We start from the raw sequence: 24,022 nt of genomic DNA, 5'->3' as shown, positions 1-24,022 counted from the left end.
TGAACATGAAACAAGTAAAATGAGCTGTGGGAATAAAGGAGTGCACATACAAAGCTGAGCTGCTCCAGTTTGAGCATGCACCTATGGTTCTGTTTCCAGCTAATTTTGTTTGGCCTCATGTTTTATGCAGCTCATTTTCAGTGTACCCTGTATAAAATAGCCAGCCTTCATTTACAAATGGCCTTTTGTTTAAGGAGGCTAATGTAACCAAATATTTTTTGCCTTTAAGATTTGACCTCTATTCCTATCTGCTGCATTTTTATTGACTGCTGTATTCCAGTGTGTCTCCAGTGAAGTTATGTAGCTCTTTCTATATTATTGTTTGTTGTTGTCCTTCATGTTAATATTGACAGAAGCTTGAGAAGAGAGGATTCCACATGCTGCTCTTACTCAGCATCACAATTTATTGATCATACTAATGTTTTGGTCCCTCTAGACTGTTGTCAAGAGTGTTTTTAAGAATTCTTACAACATTGATCTTAAATAGATAATACTCCGCCCATTCTGTGTGTACAAGTGAGCAACTATTTTATGTCTTTCAGTATGCTTTCAGTATGTGACAGTGACATGTATACAGTTTGTCACGTTATATGCCACATATATGAAAGAAAAAAGAAAAACAGTAACAATTTAGACAACACAAGACATAATTAAATATTTCACCACTGGAAATATAGTCTTTTCATACAGCCAGGCTGTCTATGCAGTAACAAGCTGCAAATCCTCTTGAAATTGGTGCTATATGACTAGAGAAAACAGAGAAAAGGGACTGTGGCACTTGCTTTTGTCCAAGAGGTAAAAAAGTGTTTCAATAAAAACATTGGTCTTGGAGCTGGAGGTCTTGTGTAAGGCTCTTTTGTTCACTTCACTTAAGGAGAATTGAAACCCAGTAGTAGTACAGTACAGGCCAAAAGTTTGGACACACCTTCTCATTCAATGTGTTTTCTTTATTTTCATGACTATTTACATTGTAGATTCTCACTGAAGGCATCAAAACTATGAATGAACACGTGGAGTTATGTACTTAACAAAAAAAGGTGAAATAACTGAAAACATGTTTTATATTCTAGTTTCTTCAAAATAGCCACCCTTTGCTCTGATTACTGCTTTGCACACTCTTGGCATTCTCTCCATGAGCTTCAAGAGGTAGTCACCTGAAATGGTTTTCCAACAGTCTTGAAGGAGTTCCCAGAGGTGTTTAGCACTTGTTGGCCCCTTTGCCTTCACTCTGAGGTCCAGCTCACCCCAAACCATCTCAACTGGGTTCAGGTCCGGTGACTGTGGAGGCCAGGTCATCTGCCGCAGCACTCCATCACTCTCCTTCTTGGTCAAATAGCCCTTACACAGCCTGGAGGTGTGTTTGGGGTCATTGTCCTGTTGAAAAATAAATGATCGTCCAACTAAACGCAAACCGGATGGGATGGCATGTCGCTGCAGGATGCTGTGGTAGCCATGCTGGTTCAGTGTGCCTTCAATTTTGAATAAATCCCCAACAGTGTCACCAGCAAAACACCCCCACACCATCACACCTCCTCCTCCATGCTTCACAGTGGGAACCAGGCATGTGGAATCCATCCGTTCACCTTTTCTGCGTCTCACAAAGACACGGCGGTTGGAACCAAAGATCTCAAATTTGGACTCATCAGACCAAAGCACAGATTTCCACTGGTCTAATGTCCATTCCTTGTGTTTCTTGGCCCAAACAAATCTCTTATGCTTGTTGCCTCTCCTTAGCAGTGGTTTCCTAGCAGCTATTTGACCATGAAGGCCTGATTCGCGCAGTCTCCTCTTAACAGTTGTTCTAGAGATGGGTCTGCTGCTAGAACTCTGTGTGGCATTCATCTGGTCTCTGATCTGAGCTGCTGTTAACTTGCCATTTCTGAGGCTGGTGAGTCGGATGAACTTATCCTCAGAAGCAGAGGTGACTCTTGGTCTTCCTTTCCTGGGTCGGTCCTCATGTGTGCCAGTTTCGTTGTAGCGCTTGATGGTTTTTGCGACTCCACTTGGGGACACATTTAAAGTTTTTGCAATTTTCCGGACTGACTGACCTTCATTTCTTAAAGTAATGATGGCCACTCGTTTTTCTTTAGTTAGCTGATTGGTTCTTGCCATAATATGAATTTTAACAGTTGTCCAATAGGCTGTCGGCTGTGTATTAACCTGACTTCTGCACAACACAACTGATGGTCCCAACCCCATTGATAAAGCAAGAAATTCCACTAATTAACCCTGATAAGGCACACCTGTGAAGTGGAAACCATTTCAGGTGACTACCTCTTGAAGCTCATGGAGAGAATGCCAAGAGTGTGCAAAGCAGTAATCAGAGCAAAGGGTGGCTATTTTGAAGAAACTAGAATATAAAACATGTTTTCAGTTATTTCACCTTTTTTGTTAAGTACATAACTCCACATGTGTTCATTCATAGTTTTGATGCCTTCAGTGAGAATCTACAATGTAAATAGTCATGAAAATAAAGAAAACGCATTGAATGAGAAGGTGTGTCCAAACTTTTGGCCTGTACTGTACATTTCAATGACTTCAAACATTACTCATGTCCCAGGGCATTGAAAGGGTGACTGCCAAAGAGAGGTGGTAGCATTGAAGAAATACTTCATCGAAGACAAGTATACTGGATATTGGATTTGCAAACTCTGTCCCCCCAAAAGCTTGAATGATGAGCAACCCAGTCAGCAGAATAAATGCTTGCATTGTACATTTCTGCAGACTATGGATTTTTTTTTACATTTGTACATTTCATACGTAATGGACATGTTGATACATCTCTTTACATCTTACTTTCAATTTATGTTGTGATAACGCTGTGGTTACTATTTGGTTAGGTTTAGGCAAAAAAACCAATTTCAGTTAGGACCACTTTAGCCAAAGAAACCTTTATTTCCATTTGCAGTATTATATTTGGCAGTATGTCTCTATTCTGGGGCCTCTCTGCCTTTCTTAGCTCAATGCAGAAAGCCTTAGGTGCCTGGTGGAAAGCCAGAGGCAGAGAGAGCAAACCACCCAGCCCTTCCATGCGCATACATGGAAAGCCTGAGGCAGCAGCAAAGACCCCAGAGAAACAGAACAGAGCAGCATCAGTGACAAACAGAAATGACACTGATAAGTCAGATATGAAAAAGGAGGAGGAGCTGGGGTGGAGGCGGGTTGCAAAGCAGCTTAAAGAGGATGCAGCAACAGTAGGCAGGCCAGAGCAGTTTAAACAGGGCGCCCTGAATGAGATTTGCCAGTTTAAAGGAATCATGTGATCTATCAGCTGACTCCCTTTCATCAGTCAGCTGCTCCTTCAGTTGATTGGGCTGTTTGAGATCAGCTGATGTAGCTGGGATGTGAGCTGAGTTTGACATTGTGTCATTCCTGAACTAATGCTATGCTCAATTGGTTGGGGTTAGGAAAACATGTTTTGGCTGAAAATGACGTTTGTTTGCTACAACCACAGCTGGACATGTGTTGTTGAAAAATACTGTCAAAAGCCAAAATATGACATCCTGTAAAAGGCAAATAATTGCTCAGAGTCATTGCCACACTAACAAGCTGCAATTTGAATGGAATGAACTTTGTATTTATGCCAAACGTGTGGCTCTTGGATCTCTTTCGCTGCAGTGTGAATGAAGAAAAAAGGATGATGGGATTTGTTGTAACAGTATTCATCAATTTGCACCACAAACAACATATGGGTTTGCTGGGTTACCCTTGATGTGTTTTGCACTGTCAGACAAAGACGGCCGTGCTCTCATTACTGCAACTTTATGTTAATTTGCATGTCTTTCCTAGTTTCTACAGTTAAGCTAAATGGACAAATCATTACTCTTCTTTCCAGTATAGAAAAATCTGTGTAAATTAAAGTAATAATGATTTCCTATCCTTTGAGCCTTGCCATTGGCATGTTCAGTTTGCTGTATTGTACTCGCTCTAAAAACAGAGTGTAAGACAAAAAAAGATCGTATAAACATAACAATGTTAGTTACACTGTAAGCCCCCATTAACATTGCAAAGCCAAGACGAATAAACTCAATGATGTGCTTCGATGAACTATGAAACAATTCAGCAGTTTGAAATATTGCTCCCTTAAGCAGAAAGCAGCAGCTTCAAAACAGCGTTCTCATGTCAATGATTGGCCAGGGAACAAAGTGTTAACAACAGATTTCACTGGCACGAAAAGGAATGAAACAGTTTCAGCGAGTTGTCATTCGAAAGCAATTTAGGAAGCAGTAGGATCTCATTATTACATCAATTTAATTCCAATTAGAAGAAATGAATCAAATTATCCCTTTCATAGCATGTGGCAAAATAACTGGATGAGAAGCGAATGTGACTGACGTAGATAACCACATCATATCAGCAAATTGATTTCGCTTATTTCTTTTTTCTGATTTGTGTCTACTTCTTTTGAAAATGAGGACAAAAGGTCAAAAATTAAATTAATAGGGCACAAATTAGTTTTTGGATTTAATTTTTGTTTGAATCCCAAATTAATTTAGCATTTTATGAAATAGCAATTTAATCAACCCTATAATAACCTTAAACTATACGATATTAACACAATGTGTATCACTATATCATAGACGGTTCTGGTTTAGATTTGAGAACATGTTGAAATTAAGAAGGTAGAATGAGATTCAAACCCTCAACAAAATGAGCATTATCATGCAACAGGCACTCCAGGCAGGATCAGTGGGAGAAAAATTCACTTCAGAGAAGTGCTACAGCAGCAGGTGGTACCCTTCACATGACTGACAACTGCTTTCATGAGACTGAACATTTGTATTTTATCTTTTACAAGAGAAGGAAGTGAACTGAGCAATGTGTGTCGGAACAGTGTGATAGCAGCAACATTTAGTACACAGAAGACTAGGCAGTAATTACATTGCAAATTCAAATGTGCTCAAAATGTTCCCCCCAAAGTATGAATTAAAAAAAGGGCTATGCTGCAAAAGGCAATCACACACTGCCGTCCAAAATGATTATTAGCAAATGTAATCATGATCACAAATAAACTTGACCTATTGCCATTATTATTACTTCCACTTCATTGTACTGCAGCTCTGCCTGTGTTTTGTGTAAGAGGTGTTGCCGTACCCCAGCAGAAGCTGTTGCTGGACTGCTGTGGGTAGGTACAATTAATGTCAAACACTATACTGTCTCTTTATTTAATTACTTTAACTCAAGACCCTCTAGTTGTGAGACACCAACCACTCCACCACTTTGATTTGAATTTAACTTCTTTTTTTTTTTGCTCCATATAAATAAATAAAACAGTTTTATTTTTTTCATTTCAGATGGGTGAACTCTATATCCCCAAAATTTTGGGTCCTATATCTGCACCATCTGTAGACTGGAAAGCAGCTGCGAAAAGTTGTTGTTCTCTGCTTCACAGAAATAGAGATTGTGGTCAGCCTTGAATCCATATAAGTATTACGTTTTAAGCTACAATTTGAGGCTGATGCAAGTTTTCACAGCAGTTAAAAAAAAGGTATCAGCAATTTTGTTCCCTCTCTGACCACAGAGTACTTATACCTTCCACTATTTTTCAGAGGTGGGAAATCACTGTGCTTTTGTCACACATACTTTGATGTTACCAAGTAGCGACTGCCAAATACGGTTCTGTTTCATGCAGCAGAAATCAACCACATCATCACTCAGATGTGATGGTGACGACCTGAAAATGAAGTTGCCACTCTCTTTCATAACTTAACTGTGTGTGAAATGTACCGAGCATTTTCATGAGGAGTGAAAACCGGATTTTGCACCTTTGTGAGTGTAGCTCAACTTGGCTGCTTAGTTACATTTAGTTGCCTCACACTAAGTGTCACCCTAAGCTTCAAATGGCAACATGATTATCTATGTTTCAGAGTTTGTTATATCAAATATGAGCAGAGCAGAGAATAGAGTTATATTTCAGAATATACAACAATGAGGTTATTAGGAGGATGTATCTTTGAAGCAGCGGTTGTGACAAATGGATCAGCCTCACCACTTACCCTGTTACTGAACTTCTCCCTACTTATCAGGTAGCGACTGAAACAACTGTCTGAACGCATGAAATATGATATGTAATTAAGAACATGTTTGCCTGTTGAGCCTTCTGAACTGTGATGTTCCTAAGCTATTCACATACAAAAAAGAAAATTGTGTTTCTCTCTGGGCTTTAGCTCTGTAGACTGAGAATTACTCAGTAAAGGCAGCATCACGGTCATCATAATAGGCTTCTTTTCTTTAGCAGACAGATATTCATTTGCTGCTGAAATTCATTTTAAGACAGGTCCCCGTTGTATTCTTGAATTAAAGCAATTGCACATTAAGATAACCGAAATCCTCGGTGTGCTGTGAGCTGAAAGTCAGACCACAGAGAAATGCCATACAGGTCTTTGGTTGGTTTCGGTTATTTTGAATAAAAATCAATCGTCTTTGTTGGAAAGATCCATAAAAACGCTCCATGAGCAGCCATTTTTGCTTTCACTGTTGACAGGGTAGCTGTATTAAGATGAAATTAATATACATACTAAATATTAAAAACAAGACATTGCTCTTAAGCCAGATTTTGAGAGCCAAATAAGAGCATACCTTACAATTATACCCAACTGAACTGGGTTGTCCTACATAGCCTAATATACTGATCTGTTTGAGATCAAGAGTCTAACTGAATCAAGTCCTTTGTGACTGAAGAACTAACCTTGTATTTTTTTTATACATTGATGTCCACCAGTGGTTTGATTACTTTTTTTTTTTTTTACTTTTGTTCCTTTCCTCCTCAGTTCATGAATAAAGCAATCATGGGGGTTAAGTGAATGGCCTTGAATTGTGCTTGATTGCAAGCTGCCAGAAAGCGGCAATTTAAATCATCAGGGTTTTTTTTTTTGTAAAGCTCCAGGTTTTAATGAAAATGCCCTCTGCATGTGTCTTTTCTTGGTTGCAGGCCAGTGGGGTCAGTGTATCGGGGAGGAGTGTGGTTCTGGCGGGGTTCAGACAAGGACAATATGGTGTGTCCACATGGAGGGCTGGACTACACACCATTCCCACTGCCAGCACATGGACAAGCCAGAAAGCAAGAGGCACTGCTTTAAGGTCTGTGACTGGCACCAGAACCTCTTTGAGTGGGAGGTGTCAGACTGGGGGGGCTGTGTTCTTGTCCCTTTTTTTTCCAACGAGCTCAAGCTGAGGACGGCTGAGTGCATTACAGCACAGCACGGCATCCAGAGGCGCAAAGTCCACTGTGTGCGCACATCAAATCGTACCGCAGTCGCCTTGAGGATATGTGAGTTCTTTTCCCAGAAGCCACCTGTGGAGCAGGCATGTCTCATCCCCTGCCCCCAGGACTGTGTAGTTTCAGACTTCACCTCCTGGTCAAGTTGCAGCAAAACATGCAGCACTGGCCTGCAGCATCGGACTCGACATGTCCTGGCCACGCCAATGTATGGAGGTGCAAGCTGCCCCAACTTGACTGAAACTAGGACTTGCTCTAGCCCTGTTGACTGCCCTGCTGGTGAGGGCGAGTACCAGTACAGCCTTAAAGTAGGGGCCTGGAGCGAGTGCCGATTACCCCATCACAAGGAAGCCCTGTTAAGTGGAAGGACCACAGTGGACTTCAGCACCGGCTCCAATGAGAACAACACAGTCACACTGCACACACATACTTCTCATCACCACCCCCATCACCATCACCACCACCACCACCATCCTCACGCACACAAGTACCCCATGTCATGGGAAGTGGAAGTGGGATACCAGACACGACAAGTCCGCTGCACACGGAGTGATGGCAAGAATGCTATGCTGAGGTAAGCCAATCACAAGTGCTGCAAGTTGCTGCAGTTTTTTTTTTTTTTTTTTTTTAAATACAGCAAGATTAAAAAAACATGAGAAGAATACACGGAAAATAAGCACACAGTGAAAAATAGGGCATTTCTTAAAGTCCAAGAAAAGTTGAAGATTATATTGAAAGCTGGGTGGCTGTGTGAAAAGAGTTGGCTTGTAGTCGGTCTGGTGAACAGACCTATACAGATAACTGGATTCATTTTACATTAATCCCTCTTTCCACTCATGTAGCATGGGAGGTGGGTTGTAACATGTGCGCTGTAGCTGAATGCGGGTGTCTGTCAGGTGAAACTGTCCTAATGGAGTTGATTGTTTTATGGTTCTTCCACACTCATATTGTTTCCTAACATGAGAGGGACGTGATCAATGGTCATCCCCCTCGCGTGATCCCAGTGGGCCATTTCCTGCATGCAGAGGTGTATTCAGTGAAACTAAATGGTTTTTATTGATGGTGGTTATTTACTCAATTATAACTGGATTATGTGAGAGCTGGTGTTTCAGCAGCGTATTAGCATGGTGGTGAGGCACTATTATGGTAAATGTCAAGTGCTGCTCCCCTCCTGTCCCTGCTGTTTGAGCAAACCCTGGTATTTGGATTTGATAAGAATGGATTTTACCGCACATGCCTGCACACAAAGGAAACACACACAGACACACACACACACAGACACACACACACACACACCTACAAAGGCAAACAACATTCCATGTTGTGCTTTCTTTTCAAGGAGCCAGAAAAGCACTGCATTTAAATGATATTAACTTAATACCGTATCATCCACTTGGTGTAAAGTAACACTAGTAGCTAACTGTTGGAATTAACTGTTGACTGACATTCATAAAAGCTGTGGTATCAGAAACCACTAATCGATATTACCCTGTTGGAACAATGTATTTTTATCGTTTAAGTTGCTTTTATGTTTGTAGTCATGGGCAGTGCATTGCAGTTATACACAGCTAAATAAAAGCTTAGCAGTGGCAGCTTTATTTTACTTTCATGTACAGTGCAGAATTAAGTGTCATGCCTGTTTTGATGTGATGACATTTGTTCGTCCCTTGCCATTTGGATGAAGGGACTTGAAATTGGGTATCTTGTTATGTGTTTGATATTTGCATGTTATTATGCCTGACAAGGCAGGTTCACTGGCTTTATGACTTGAGTGTGAGGGGACCATTTACAGTACAGTGCCTGATTAGCATGGTATTTTCGCTAAGAAGTGGGATTGGAGCTTTTGAATATGGATTTCCCACCTGAGTTCTGCCTCATTCTGCTTTTCTAATTCCAGCCTAATTACAAAGTAAAATTTTTAAATGAGCATTGTACTCACGTCTTAATAACCCACCTAATTAAATTGTCCAAATTAAACAATGGAAATGTAATTGCATGACTAATGCAATTGTTTCATATTTTTGAGTGAGCATATCCGTTCTTTGTACTCTTTTTGTAAAGATTGGCTGTTCGCCTGAGACCTTAGGTCTTATTATGATGTATAAGAGCTTTGAATATTGTCGTGTCGAAGTGGAAGCTGCAAAGGTCATTTGTTCATCAGGAAAACAAGGTATCCTCCGGTAGGTTCTACCAGCAGATGGCATTTCTCACAATTGATGTCACTTTTACTTCATAAAATCTGATCTATTTAAGTCCCAACCACACCCTAACATCTGTCATGCTTTGGTCTCCTCCACTGTCTATAGAGCAACTCTTTTCTCAAGCTGTGAAAGGGTTACAAAGATGTCAGGATCTGAAATAAAGTTTCTTTGATGTTTACCAATTGTAGTATTTTCTTCTTCAGCTCCTTCTCTCCTTCTTTAATCTGCAGTCTCTGTACCAAGTACAACTCCCCCCTGACCTTCCAGGCGTGCGTGATGCCCAAAGACTGTCAGACATCGGATTGGTCATCGTGGAGTCCCTGCTCTAAGACCTGCCGGTCCACTGACCTGTCTCCTGGTTACCGCCTTCGGTCACGGATCATGACGCAGATCCCAGTTGGAGGGGGGAAACGATGTCCTGCCCTTGAGGAAAAAGAAGTTTGCAATATCATAGGAGATTTACTTCCAAACTGCCCCAGGTAGCTCTTAACAGTGGTGGTTACTGTTTCATTTCGAGCTCACAGTCCTCAGAAACACAAGCGTCGCTCATGGGTAATGATGTTTGCAAGGGTGTGGTAGAGACGTGTCTGTACCAATATCCAGTGACTACTGGACTACTACAGAAAAATAGCTACTGCTGTCTGTCAGTGTCCAGTCAATGGCACAAATGCTAAACAGATCTTGTACTCTACAATGAGTCCCACCTCTTTTACCCAATATTGCTAATAGGATTGGCTTTGCCTTTTCCTGCTAATGTGTGAGAGGCTATAGTTACATCTGAAATATTGGTACTTTATTCTCATTAATTCTCATAATTTTACAACTGTTTTTTCTCAAAACATTACAACTGTATGCTCTGTATACTGCACACTCAGGGAGCACAGATATGTAGGACATGTTTTAAATGTGCAGAAAGTTTTGAAATGAGTAGTAATCTTTTTAAAACACATTTGAGTTATTAAAGTCCATGGGTTTGTAAATCAATTAACCTGAATGAATTTATCATTTATTTGAATAGGTGCTACATGCAAATTTAAAGAGCTTACTCCTCCAAACATAAGATAAAACAGAGGACTGAAGAGTAAATGCAACCTACGTGTGTGTCGACTAAGCAGGGATAACATTAAATAAGTAATGCTGATCTACGGGAGAATTATTATTTGAAAGCAAAACAGAATGCCTGAGCCTCACTACATTATGTTACATTGTACTTTTATATTTTCAGTTATAACCTGCTGCCTGAATTTTGTTTTTTTCTTTTACATAAATGAAGACATTTTCACCATAAATTGATGCATACAAAATGACCAGAATGCATGGAAATTTCCTGGGGTACGGTAACACCACTTGGACAAACCACACCATAATTGGACGGCGATGCGTGGTTGCCTGTCATAGCATAGCATTTTTTTTAACATATATATATATTTTTATCAATATATTGAGGTGATATTTTCAGCATATTTGAATATTGAGCGGTGTGTCCACCCCCCAAAAGCCTTTTATGATTACTTAATTGCCCCAGACCCCAAGCTTCACGTGTCCCCTCCAATGTTGAAAAACGCCCTTGGATGTTTGTGAATAAAATGCCAAAATCTAAAAACAAATTATGATTTTTAATTTAGCTTCTCTGAGCTTTTTCACCTGAGTGATTATGAGAGAAAGTCTAGAGGCTGCAAATATTCATGATTTCACTATTGAATTACTTTGTGCATATTTTCTGACATTACCTCAATTACCTTGTGACACCTACAATAACCTAATGTACTGTTGGGAGTTCATGACCCCATGGACACGGCATGGATGGCAAACAGTGTTTGACAGAACCTCATTGATTTAGGAGCATTTGAGTTAAGATAGGCTTTGGCTAATATTACATGCAGTAAACAAAGTAGTCAATAGAGAATTATTTTCCCTGCTGCTCGATTTTGTTTTATTTGCTAAATCTACATGGAGTGCCTGAGAGCAGAGGATTTACATGATTAGGGAAAACTCATTACAGAAATTAAGCATTTGATAGATTACTACAGGCTGTTGTTCTGGTAAACTCCTCAAATATTATTGCTTTCTGCACCACTGCATTTTTCATAGTTGAAACCAAACATTTGTTTAGAAGTTTTGAAATCAAAATAATCATGCCTCCCTCCTCCTGACATACTGTGCAAGAGGCTCTTGCCAGACCCTGCTCTCGCTAATTTGTCTTTTGCTTTGTGTGACTTTTCTGAAACAGCTGCCACTGCTGTGTGTATGCTGACACTTTATCCTTTTTCAAATGCATTCATTTATCAATTGTTTCTAAATGGATTGTGTCTGTGTGTCTGAAAAGGCACAAACATGATACAACTGTATACTTCCTAAGACCTGTCAAACAGGGACTCCAGCAGTGAATGCATTTAACTGCTGTTTGCTTGTTCGCATTGCAAATGTGTTTGCGTGTCTGTGTGCACTCTGTTAGGTATGTGTGGAGGACCACTGACTGGGGCGAGTGTCGCATCCTCCCCTTACTGAGCCAGCAGGACCGGCGGCTGGCTAACATCAGCAGTCTGTGTGGAAGGGGGATCCAGACCAGGAAGACCTACTGTGTTCAGGTCCCTGATGACTCAGCACCACATCACAGGAAGGAGGGTAAGAAAAAAAATGCCTTCATCACAGTTAACCCAGGGCTCGCTGGAAGCACATAGTGACTCAAGAGATGCACCATAAATAAATTCCAAGTAAACTCAGTGGTGTGTTTTGATATAAGCTGTGAGCATGAATTATTGAAGTGAAAGTTAGTAGCAGAGTATTATGGTGGTTATGCAAGCTGAAGGAAAATCATGAGCACGCTGTGTTGCTGTAGCTAAAGCATGTTCAAAGTGAAAGTAGACAAGAAAGGTAATTGTTTCACTTAGACTGTTTTCTTGAGCTACAGTGTTCTGCAGTTAAGGCTTTGAACAGTAGGGACCCACTACTTCGCGTGTGAAATAGCTCATTTTACTTTTTTTTTTTCAAAACTGACTTTTTGGTCAGTAATTATTTTTACCTCGGTTTCATAAAAAGTTTATACTTAATTTATGTTGAGAATCAGCAAACCACAGAGCAGCCTGAAAACAGATTGAAAGCAGTTTTAATGAAGATACCGTCACTTACAATATACAGCGAAACAGTAAAGCTACACTGGATTAAAAGGTGATGACTTGGTATGTAGTTCATTACAGCCTTGTTTTACTCCTGGGCCATCAAAAAAATGCTGCTTGGCCAGTGGCCCTCTGCGTCAGATATGGATCCGCAGTGCAGTGTCTGTATGAGACACACCAGGCTTTCAATCAGCTCCAGTGTAAGAGTACCAAAGTCCACTTAGGGTTGGTGGGAGGGGAGGTGGAAGAGTCCAACAAGCACAGGACTTTTACCCTGGAGACCAATGTTCTTGTCCCAAGTGAAACTAAATGTCAACACTGTATTATTTGTCACATTAGTGAGTCGACTAACATAACTAATGTCAACCATGATCTTTTCTTGAAGTAGAAAGTGGTTTCTGGCACAACTTCACCAATTCACAAGGTGCATGGAGAGTGAGTAAACACTGGAAAATGTCAAAAGAGTTCATGCAACACTTGTGGTATGAAAAACAACTTTATTGACCGATGTGTTTCGGCTTGTGGCCTTCTTCAGGGTCATCAGGGTCAACCATGATCTTTTCATAACCCTTTACCAAGTAGTGGTGTTGCCTAAACATAACCGCTGACACCGTGTCAAGATACAACACAAAACGCTGCCCCTGATGTCATTATAGAGATGACGAGTAGAGATTAGAGCATGCTGGTCATTATGCCGGTGTGCCACACCTCTTTAAGGGGTGTCAAACATATAGCCCCTGGGGCCAGAAATGGCCCATTGAGGGTCCATTCCAGCCCACTGGATGACCCTCTCCCGCTTCATATAGATGGACTTCTGAGGGTTAGGTGATGCCAGGTTTTAGGAGCAAGTTAAACAGTGAGAAGCAAATTCATATAAAATACTGCTTTAGAGGCTTGTCACCCTGACCAGAATACAGTTCTCTGAAGGAAAACTGAATACATATCATGGTCAGAGTAAAATATATTGAAAATTGTGCAAAATATTGTCAATCAGCAGCTTCAGTACAAATGAATCTGTATCTGGCTTCAACATTGGTAGAACCCAGTTGCTAATGGACTTCCAAAACTTTAGATTTGTAAATAGCTTGTAAGGCAGGGAATAACTTCACCTGCTTCCTCAATTGCTTCCACTTTAGGTTTGTGTAGTGATGGCAGGAGTGGAAATGTATGGAAAAAGGCACATGTAGTGGAGCAACTGAATGTGAAAAAACTGAGACGTATTGTTGGCATTGCATTTATTTGTCTTTAAACAATTCAGGCTGTTCATCATCTGTTTTGTGAATGGATGAACGTTTTCAGAAAGAACTTCTTTAAACTAAATTAAAGGGGGGAAAATGGAGGTTTTACTGGTCTGGCCCACTTGAGATCAAATTGGGCTCCGTGTGACCCAGGAAGTAATATAAATTTGACACCCCTGTCCACAAAGGAATTATTGGACATTTTGGAAAATACCAAGAGCTGCTTTCGTATGGAGAGTTAGGTGAAAAGATATATATATATATATATATATATATCTCATGTCTGTACGGTAAATATTAAGATAGAGCCAGCAGTAGATTTACTTAGCTTAGCACAAAGACTGGGAAAAGGGAGGGAACAGCTTGACTGGCTCTGTTGGGGTTGTGTGCTGGACTATTTCCTGTATTTCCTGGAGCCTTGACATCACCGGGGAGGTTGCCAGGCTACCAGCGAGGACACTAGGAATTGACTGCAAGACCAAGAAATCTATAGCCATGTTAGTGACCTTGTGAGGCAGTAATGTTCATAACAGAAAATAACTGAACAAGACACTGAGGACTAAATTACTCCCAATCGCACTGCCGCCATGAGTGTGTGGGTGAATAAGATGCATGGCTTTGTGAATTGCTTTATCCTGCTCAGGTTTAAAAGTGCAATATTAAATGCACCACTGATTCCTACTATTATTTTTTCTCAGATCCTTATTTTAAGAATAAGAATAAAACCCCAAAGTAGAGTTTGGTGGAGGATAATTATAAACTATAGAGAAGGAAAACTGACGTTTTGCCTTTAATACAACAGTAGTGTTTATTTCTTCACATCCTTCATTTCCTTTTTAGATAACAAGCAATTGTCTATTTGGCATCTTTTTGCGAAATGCCCCTCTCTGAGTTCACTGTTAAACATATTTTTAAAAATAACAATGTATATGGCTCATACTATTCTCATCATGGCCATAATTATTGTCTGTTCACCCGTCATTGTTTACGTGTTCCAAAACCAGACAAAGCATCTTCACATATTCATCAGAAAGGGGCTCTACAACTGCCTGGTGTGCTTTGGGCACCACCAGAAATGATCTAGCCTTGTTAGAGTTGAGACATGCAATGTGGAAATGTAACTTGAAAACTCTTTCACTGTTGTTCCCCATGAAGAATCACAAAGTGTACTTAAAACTAGATATTATTACAGCCAAAGTTTAAAAGTGGTATTTACTTTAGTGTTCCCAGTCTTACCTCCTCTTCCCATTAATGTTACTGCAGGAAATCTAACTGCCTAAATCACTTTAATGTGGGGGTGGACACAGTGACTTAAACAAAGAGGACTGCATTATATTGTACAAGTATCTGTGTAATTGTGTCTGGCCCCCATTGTCGGAGAAAATGGGCATTTTGCGAAAACAAGTGTAATAGTTTTATGAGGTTGAGAAAGGCTAATACAGACTTGCAAGGCAGTGTATTTTCACATTGGACCAATCAGCTATAGTATAAAAGGGGATGACTCGATTTACTTCGAACATCTAGTGGAACTTGATCATCCCTCCCCATGTGAATTATGCTTATTGATACGTTAGGCAATATGTTAGTGCCATGCAGATTCAACGAGCTGTAATAAAATGTAGACAGGTGGCATTAAATAATGACTTACAGTACTTGTAATTAGAGAGATCCACATCTCAGGTTGTAGTTTTTGTCTCAAGGGCCCTGACACATCAAGCTGTCGGTAGGCCGTTGGTCAGTATCAGGCCGTTGGTGTCCCACACCATTGGCACTAGTCGGCCCTTGTCAGCTATTTTTCAGCTGATTCAGCATGTTGAATCAGAGTCGGAGCCAGCAGAGCTCTCGAGTGAGGGAAAACACTCTGATTGGCAGTTCAGCTAACTGCAAGACAAGACAAACGGAAGTGAGGAAAGTAAACAAATAACTGAAGTCAAGAAGGACGTGAGGGTCAGACAAATGTGTTATATTATGTAAGATTGTTTGGTTTCAGCCCTTGAGCTCTTTATCAGAAACAGTTTGTAACTATTGGTGTTAAAGCTCACGAGCACACGGTAAATATTATTTGTTCTTTCATCATCGGGTTGTGTTGTGCTGTAATGTGCTAACTGGCTACGTAGCATCTTGAATCAGTCAGTCTTTCAGTTTCCCTTTTTGAATGACGAATATGGACTCTATGGTATGGAGAGGTATTTCTCCTCATGTAAAACATACATAATAGCTGGCCATCGGCTATAGTCTTTGCAGTGTGCTCAGGCACAGCTTTTTGGCTGAGACACAGCCAATGTGAGGGGATGCAACAATTAGCCTTCATTACCACTAGTTCTGGGATGTCGCTTTGGTGTGTCTGGGCCTTAAAAGGCAGTGCTGACAGTCTGAGCTCTGTATGAAGATGGTAATTGTGTAGCCAGATTGCTGCTACTGCTTCTTCTCATTCAATGAATCCCTTGTGGAGCAGGATAAAATTGTAGCTGCTGAGGGTAGACAATTAGCTCAGTGAACTTTGACCTCAGGGTTATGGAATCTTGCAGTATAATAACACCCATTGTATTTAATACATATCATTAAGTGCCATTTACTCTGAGGAGAGGGAACGTCAACACCTTTTGGGTGGAAACTGAAATGTGTCTGTAGCTCCAAGTATCGTACAACAGATGCACCAACAGTGGGTTGTGAATGTCTGGCCAGGTTTGTGTAATGTTGTTGTTGTTATTATTATTATTATTATTATTATTATTATTATTATTATTATAATAACAATAATAATTATTATTAGGATTATCAACTGGTTCATGATTTAGAACAAAATTTGTCCACTTTTAGATTATTTTATGTAGGCAACATTCCTTCACAGCTGTTAAAATTTAAGATTTCTACAACTATTACAAGGAGTAACCCCCATGTCAGACATGGTAAAAAAAATCTAGGATTTATTTGTAGTACATCTATCTTTAATTGTAAAATAATCAATCGATGATTGTCACTTTGTTGGCTGAATTGATTTAAATCTTGTCTCTAGTGTAATGTCCCAGGGAACCTCCCCCAAACCTAATCAGCTTAACTGCTTTTATTGTGTTTTTTGCTGCGCCCAACTATGCACTGAAGAAAGCATTTTCTGCTGTGCCTTTTTTGTTCTGCACTGGGCTTTGCTCATTTTTAACTTGATGAAAAATAATAAAAAGAAGAGAATAAAGTTTTTTGTATGTAATTAGACCATTACTTTTGGTAAATGTAGTACTATAACTAGAAATGAAACAGCCAGAATCACCAAGGCAACCAGTGTTACTGAGTGTTTGTAAACTCCAAATGGCTGTGCAAAAAAGTGATCCTCTTTTTTACAAATTTCCAATTAAACAAAATGAAACTTTTAGGCTTATAAAATCAATCATTAGAAGAAGAAAAAAAAACGAGGAGCATGCATACCAATGATTTCATTTATCTTTTTAATTAAGCACAGTGGGTAGTTTTTAATGACTTTCAACTATAAGCTCCTCTTTTGCAAATCACACTCTTTCCTGCCTAATAAACATAACCATTTATTTAATAATGACAGATTAATTTTGCCTCATCCATATTTTCCTTATAGTGCGTGCTTGATGAGTCCTGTGTGGCTTCATGTCATAGCTGAGGTGTTTTGGCAGTTGCTGAGGGATGCCTCTTTAACTCACCAGATGTGTTCAGAGAAATGCGAGATCAGAGGCGTATTTGGACAGTGAATATGTTAGCTGAAAATAGAATATCAATGAGGGCAGCTCTTTGAACCAATAGATGTGAGGAACAAAGATCAATACGTCAACTGTAATGTTTACCTTGACGTGACCCATGCAGCTCTCCCTAATGCAAACAGATGTGGCTCTATGCCTACAATATGGAAAACAATTTGCTCCTGTTGGATCACAAGCAGGAAGATCTCCGCACATTTATGAATGTGGTTAAGCAAGCATCTCATTTTAACAAAGGAGATCAAACACCATGTAAATTACTTTTGGTAAGAAGACAAAATGCACGATGGACATTTAGTGAATTTCTCTTTGGGCTCTCATTTAAATGGAAATTTGCCACTCAATGATGTGCGGAGGGGCATCAAAATGGAATATTAGATTGAATAAATCCCCGTGTTGTGGAAAGGCAAAAAATACCCTCTCATTCTGTGAGAGACTAATGTCAGAGCCCATTACAGGTTGCTGAGCTTTCTGTGATCTACAAATGATACTAGCCATGCTTAGCTGTGAATTGGTTATACCGTGTCTTGCCTTAATATCTCCCTGTTCAGCTCCTGTTTACTCCCTTAGCTGGCCGCTGCCCTCTATTTAATATTCTCCTGAGCCAGACATGAGACGAGTAGAGCAATTTTCCTTCTGTTCTTTCCTTTTACCTCCTTTATTTTCTTTCTCCACAAAAGCTTTGCTAAAATCTCCCCTGCTTCTCATAACAGAGTAAAACATTTGAAACCGTAGCCTTTAGTACTAAGTATACTCCTGTCTTCACAATCAGAATTAAATCAAATCTGTGCTTTCCAATCTGATGACAGTGACGCTTCTTCATCTTCTTCAATCTCTTCACAATATCTAGCACATTCCTCTGCTTGCATTTCAATTCCAAACATATTACTTAACTAGCAATGGCACACACAGACACAGACACAGACATACACACACTCAACTGCTGCCTGTGTGTGTGTGTGTGTGTGTGTGTCTAAGCTTGACTAAAGCCTGTTATATCCTTGCCTGTGTTCCTTTTGTTTGTTCAGTGTCCAGGCCTGTGAATGCCAGGCTGTGCGCTGGTGAAGAGCCCCCCTTGGCCGTCCAACACTGCTCCATCCTTTGCCAGCACCACTGCCTGCTCTCTGGATGGTCACCGTGGGGCGCCTGCCTACATGACAACTGCAAAGAACCACAGGGGAAGAAAGGTATGATGGCGTAAATTGGATATGAGAGTGAACAAGCTTTGTCTTTTCAAAGAATTACAGATCAACGTTATGTCCTTGTAGACAGTAATCATTGTGTCATACCGTATAAAACATATTTTCAAGACCAAAAAATGATTATCCTGTTGTAGATATTGATGAGTTTTGCACTTGCCACCTCCTAGCAGAATATCTGGTTAGATTACGAAGCTGTAAGATATTTGCAGACCATTGCTAGCACTAGTTATAATTAGCCAGTCCATGTGCAAATTGGATAGCTGCTGTAACAAGATGTAACAATCCTTTAAAAAAGTAGATGAGGGTATTATTTTCAATGCCAAAGAAATGTTTCAAGATGTATCATCCTTCCAACTGTCTTCAGTAGCAGAATACTGTTCTGTCAGAATCATGTTTGACAGATGGACGGACAGAGGGATGGACACAGGCCATTCAAAGGACACTACGGACGGCTAGCTAACAAGCTCTGAATTGAAATAGATAATTGCACAGATGGGCCAGTGGTGAATTCATAAGCACTCAGTCAAAAAACAATTAACTGCTGAGCTCTGTTGCAGACACTGTGGCCATGTAGTACATTTACAATCAGCTGTTCACAGCAATTGTTGCCTAAGAGCTGAGCACCTTCAATATGGTCAACGAGGGGTTTTACACTAACTTTGTTTAATGTATTCAATTTAGCATTTTAATGTCTAAGCAATAGATCGTGTCGTGCTTCGGTGACATTGCAACTGAAAGAGGGAGAGAGAGACTGACAGTGAAAAAGAGCGTTTTTGTCGGTGCAGGAGAGAGAGGCAGTATATGTTTGAATTGTAAATTGTTTGTTGATAAGCGGCTGGCTGCTGGAAGACAGTACGTGTATGAACCACAACAGACGAAAGACAGAGAGAGAGAGAGAGAGAGAGAGAGCACACCTGTAGTTCAGCTCTCAGTCCCTAGGCGGGTGAAAGGAGTTACAGCACATAAGATGCTTCTTGTCTGTGTGTGTCTATGTGTGTGTGTGTGTGTGTGTGTGTGTGTGTGTGTGTGTGTGTATGTCCATGTGTGTGCGCAAGGAGGCGTACTCAAGTATTCAGCGCGCTCGTGCTGTCTGAGTGTTCTTGTCTTTTTTCACAGGTGAACGCGTGTCATATCTGACTGCTTTAGAGAGGCTACACATTGTGTGTGTGAAGCATAGTGTGTGTGTTTCTGTCAGTGGAGGAGCTGTTAGTGTGTTAGCGATGTGCTAAAAGGGCAGCGTGACCTCGTCCCTGCCATGAGTAAATGTGCATGAAAGCCCCCCGGGGAGCGACTGAAGTGTGGATTGTTCAGGTCAGTGCCCACACTCTCCAACGCTGGATCTCTATGGGATGAGCCAGCTCCTCTCACAGACAGTGTCATTAATATATTTCAAGGAGTGGAAAACACAGCATCTGCTGTTTCGCACAGGGCTCTCTTGTGGCACGCTTTCTTTTGATGACATTCATAAAGATCCACAGCCCACAGCGGGTAGAGTATGAAACCAATGGAAAATCACTTGCAGTGAGCCCTGTTGCCTGTGAAGCAATGAACACTTATTGAGGAGTAGGGCATTGTTATGATCCAAGTCGTTCGCCCATGGTCCTTGAGCTGCAGAGAATTTCTTGCTCCTATTGAATGTACACTTTGCCTTTATATTTCACAACATCAGAATAAACTGTGATCCGTCTCTAACAGAAAGGCCCGCGGGATCTGTGCTCAGGTAGAGGAGCCAACCAGCCAAGATGCTTGTGCCGCCCCAGCTTTGCTCTCCGGAAAATTACAAATTTAAATTGCCTCGCAGTAGCTTTATGTGCTTTTCACATTTTTTTATGTTATCTTGTCCTATCACATTTTGCAGCTATGTGGGAAAATGAATTGAACACGGGAGGTTAGTGGATAGAATTTTAGTAATGCCTCTACTAGAAGTGCCCTAGCTGGAGGGAGGGGCTTTTCTGAACAACAGTGTGCTGAAAATCACTGGATGGCCCTTGTTTCCCTGAAATAAACCTGGTAGTATGACCAAGAAACCTTTCAATTATTAATATCCATGGGGCATGCCCACGTCAAATTGTTTTTTGTGGTCTGGTTGTGAGTAGCAGTAAGTGCTCTGGGCAATACTGCAATCGATCCACAGTCTTTTTGCTCTTGGAGAGCACCACCCGGATCAGGCTCCTGAACTGGTGCCTCACACCAGTAGATGGTCGAGGGATGTAATTTGTATAGTGGGTATCCTGGGGTTAGACAGTTCCACCTGTAAAAGGGAAGGAATGTGAGACCTTTCTGCCAGGCGTCAGAGCTGTGGTAAAATGAGCATGACTCAAAAGGAAAAGCTGCTGCTGCTCAAGTGTCGTCGTCATTCACTGAGGGAGGTGTCGGGGACTAGAAAAAGACATTTTATCCTACTATTTTTCATCCACAAGAACATTTTTCTTTGTCATCAGGGAATTAAGAGAGCTGAATAGATGAAAGTCTGTAGATGAGAACATGAGGTGTCCGCTTTTCATGAAGAAAATTTATGTTTTATAAAAAATATCCAGTTTTGAGAGGATCAGTGTTTTAGAGTCAGGAATATGAATTACAATATGGGCCAATTTGGTAATTGATTAAGTAATTAACCCTAATGATAATGATTGTGTCAAAATGTTGATCATGTTATCGGACAATTGCTAATCACATATTCAAACCACATTTAGAGCCATTTTCACATCATGTTATATCCCCTTGTACATGTCACTGCCATTGTCATTTTTTGGGGGGTGCAGGGCCTCCTTAGTATTTAGAAAAAGTACATTTGCACCCCATCCCCCCAAAAACCATGACAGCAGCAAAGGACCTTTATTTTACCACCATTTAAGACAATGCAAACTGGGGCATTAAAAAAATCACCAGAATGCAGGAAAATAAGGGATTGATGCTCAAAATTTTCTGGCATGGGACCCCCACACCCTAAATGTGTCCTCCCCAGTGTAGAAATGGCACCTACGCCCTGCATGTAAGGGCACTTTGCAGGAGCTCTGTTCAGAACCACAACGAGACCAGAGTCAAGAGATGCAACAGAACATTATTTTTCACACATTCTCACCTGCTGCCTCCCTCGTCCTAGTCTCCCTAGTGCTTAAATGTGTTTTTCTTCCATAGCTCACAGCTGCTCCATTGTGGTGTGATATGATTGAATTAGCCAATTAAATCCTTATTAAGAAGCCCCGTTAGATTTTTTTTATCTGTATATTGCAGTAATCCAGTCAAAGGACTTAAAAAGTTTTAAGAACTACCAAAAGTCCCCTACAGTATTTCTTTTTATTTTACTGACGTTTTTGCCAAGCTGACGTTTTTGTTGAGCCGTTTTTAACTATTTTCTCATACATTATTTGAAAAACATAGAAAATGTCTCGCCTTCAACCAGTATTTCAAGTTCAGCATCACTGATCTCTTCCTCTCCAGACATGCAAAATGTAACTGTGATGTCCTCAGCATTGGGGTTGGAGACCTTTATCCCATCTCATTCCCTGGCTTAAAAACTACGCCTATTTTGAAGTTTCATACATGTTACTCCTATGGTCTAAGAGAGTCCACAAATGCTAGTAAACATGAACAACTCTCCCGAAACCAAAAACTAGAGTGTTAAAACTCAAATTTGGGATGTCATGTGTTGTAAAGTCTGGAGCTGCTCCATAGACAACGTATGGTGAAAGATGTTGTTGAGGGGGCTTTCACACCTGAAAGTCCGGACCATGGTCCGTGTTTTTGATACATTGTATAGATTTGGTCCAGTTGGTTTGGTTTCACACTGCATTAAGGCGACCAAACCAAATGACATATTGACGGTAACTACGTATGCTCCGTCTCCCTGCACTTGCCACACCGGATGCGTTAGTGCCGTGGCTTGACGCCAGGGCCACACCGCCCGCAGAAGGGCTGCGAAGCACAGCGCACTGAAATAATAATATTAAATAATATTAAATGCTTGGCCGAATACCGAGTACTGAATACCGAATGCTGTTTTTTAGTTTTTCATTAGTTTTTGCAGATGAACCTCTCCAGATTAGTGTTGTCACGGTACCAAAATCGGGACCTACGGTATGATACCAGTGAAAGTATCACGGTTCTGAGTAGTATCACAATACCACAGCGAAAATGAGGCAGATGTGCCTTTTGTCATTTATAAAAAGATAAATCACTTTTTTATAATACATCAATGATATTTCAATGGAATAAATTACTTATTGACTTATTCATACTTCAAAAACAGCATCAATAAGTGATTAACATGGGGGGATCAAAATAAAATAAATAAATAGAATAAAAATCAACCAGCCACCCTCCTCCCCTGACAAGTAAAGAACAGTCCCTTCATAAGTAAAGAACAGTCCCTAAAGTGCGGTGAGGTTTGTGGACCATTACCTGCCACAAAGAGAGACATGTGAACGGCTCGTTTCTCCTCTGACGCGCCACATACTGTGTGCCACCATGGCTCGGCTTTTCAGGTACTTTTGGGCAGTCATGACAACAAGTTATTCACCTGGAGCCGGACTTCTCCGTCGCCGGTAAGCCTTATCATGCGCAGCCGTATTTGACAGGAATAGGTATTCCTGTCCGTGTGTGTTAACCCCGTTCAACCCACAACTGGCGGGATTCGCCGTTTCGTTTCTGCTGCTGGTTGAAATCTGTACTCACACAGTGTGCTGAATGATTTATTTTGCCCACACAAAACTATTTTTAGTCGCAAATGCGAGTGCGGTGACGGACGGAGTAAAATATCGCCACACTGCCGACATTTTACTCCGTCCGTCACCTCATGCTGTTTGATTGTGTTATCAAAACACGCCACTATTATTCAGCTTTGCTTTTCACTTATTCCACCGAATACCGAATGTGTGTTTTTTTGCAATATTCAGCTGAATATATTCGGTTACCAAATATTCGGCGCATAGACCAGTTGCTGAAACGATTGCTGCAGGGCGCGAGCCGGCCATGGAGCTGCAAGGCACGGTGCAGCCGGTGTGGATGACACAATCGGATAACATGGACGCCGAAAGGAAAGGAGGATATTCGCAGCACTTCCACGGGCAGTGTGGCCTGACGGTGACTGTCCACACAGGCAGCGCATTTCTGCTGCGCTCTACGCGCCGGTTAAACATCGACTCCACTCGTCTGTTCCTGTCAATACTCGTTTTTTCACTTCAACAGGTCATTTTAAACATGTGTAGGCCTAAGTCCATATTTTCATCATTTGTTATAATGTAATAAGTTAATGACAATTTGTCATTGCATGTCCATGTATTGAGTGTGTTGGATAAACACTGAATGAATAGGGCATATTGTTCTGA

The 24,022-nt window shown here is 40.8% G+C and overlaps 1 protein-coding gene across 2 annotated transcripts in view; it reads left to right on the top strand.

Moving 5' to 3' along the window:
* thsd7ba (thrombospondin, type I, domain containing 7Ba) overlaps positions 1-24,022 on the top strand; it is a 261,412-nt gene that overhangs the window by 130,088 nt on the left and 107,302 nt on the right. For both annotated transcript variants that reach the window (XM_049594673.1, XM_049594672.1), the window contains 4 exons: positions 6,932-7,793; positions 9,651-9,899; positions 11,876-12,045; positions 18,522-18,680. In XM_049594673.1, the coding sequence (XP_049450630.1) occupies positions 6,932-7,793; positions 9,651-9,899; positions 11,876-12,045; positions 18,522-18,680 (1,440 nt within the window). The remainder of the gene's footprint in view (positions 1-6,931; positions 7,794-9,650; positions 9,900-11,875; positions 12,046-18,521; positions 18,681-24,022) is intronic.

The sequence above is a fragment of the Epinephelus fuscoguttatus genome, linkage group LG13, assembly GCF_011397635.1.
Source record: "Epinephelus fuscoguttatus linkage group LG13, E.fuscoguttatus.final_Chr_v1".
NCBI classification, from domain to species: domain Eukaryota; kingdom Metazoa; phylum Chordata; class Actinopteri; order Perciformes; family Serranidae; genus Epinephelus; species Epinephelus fuscoguttatus.
Note: the sequence above shows the minus strand (reverse complement) of the source record. Positions and strands in the feature narration are given on the sequence as shown.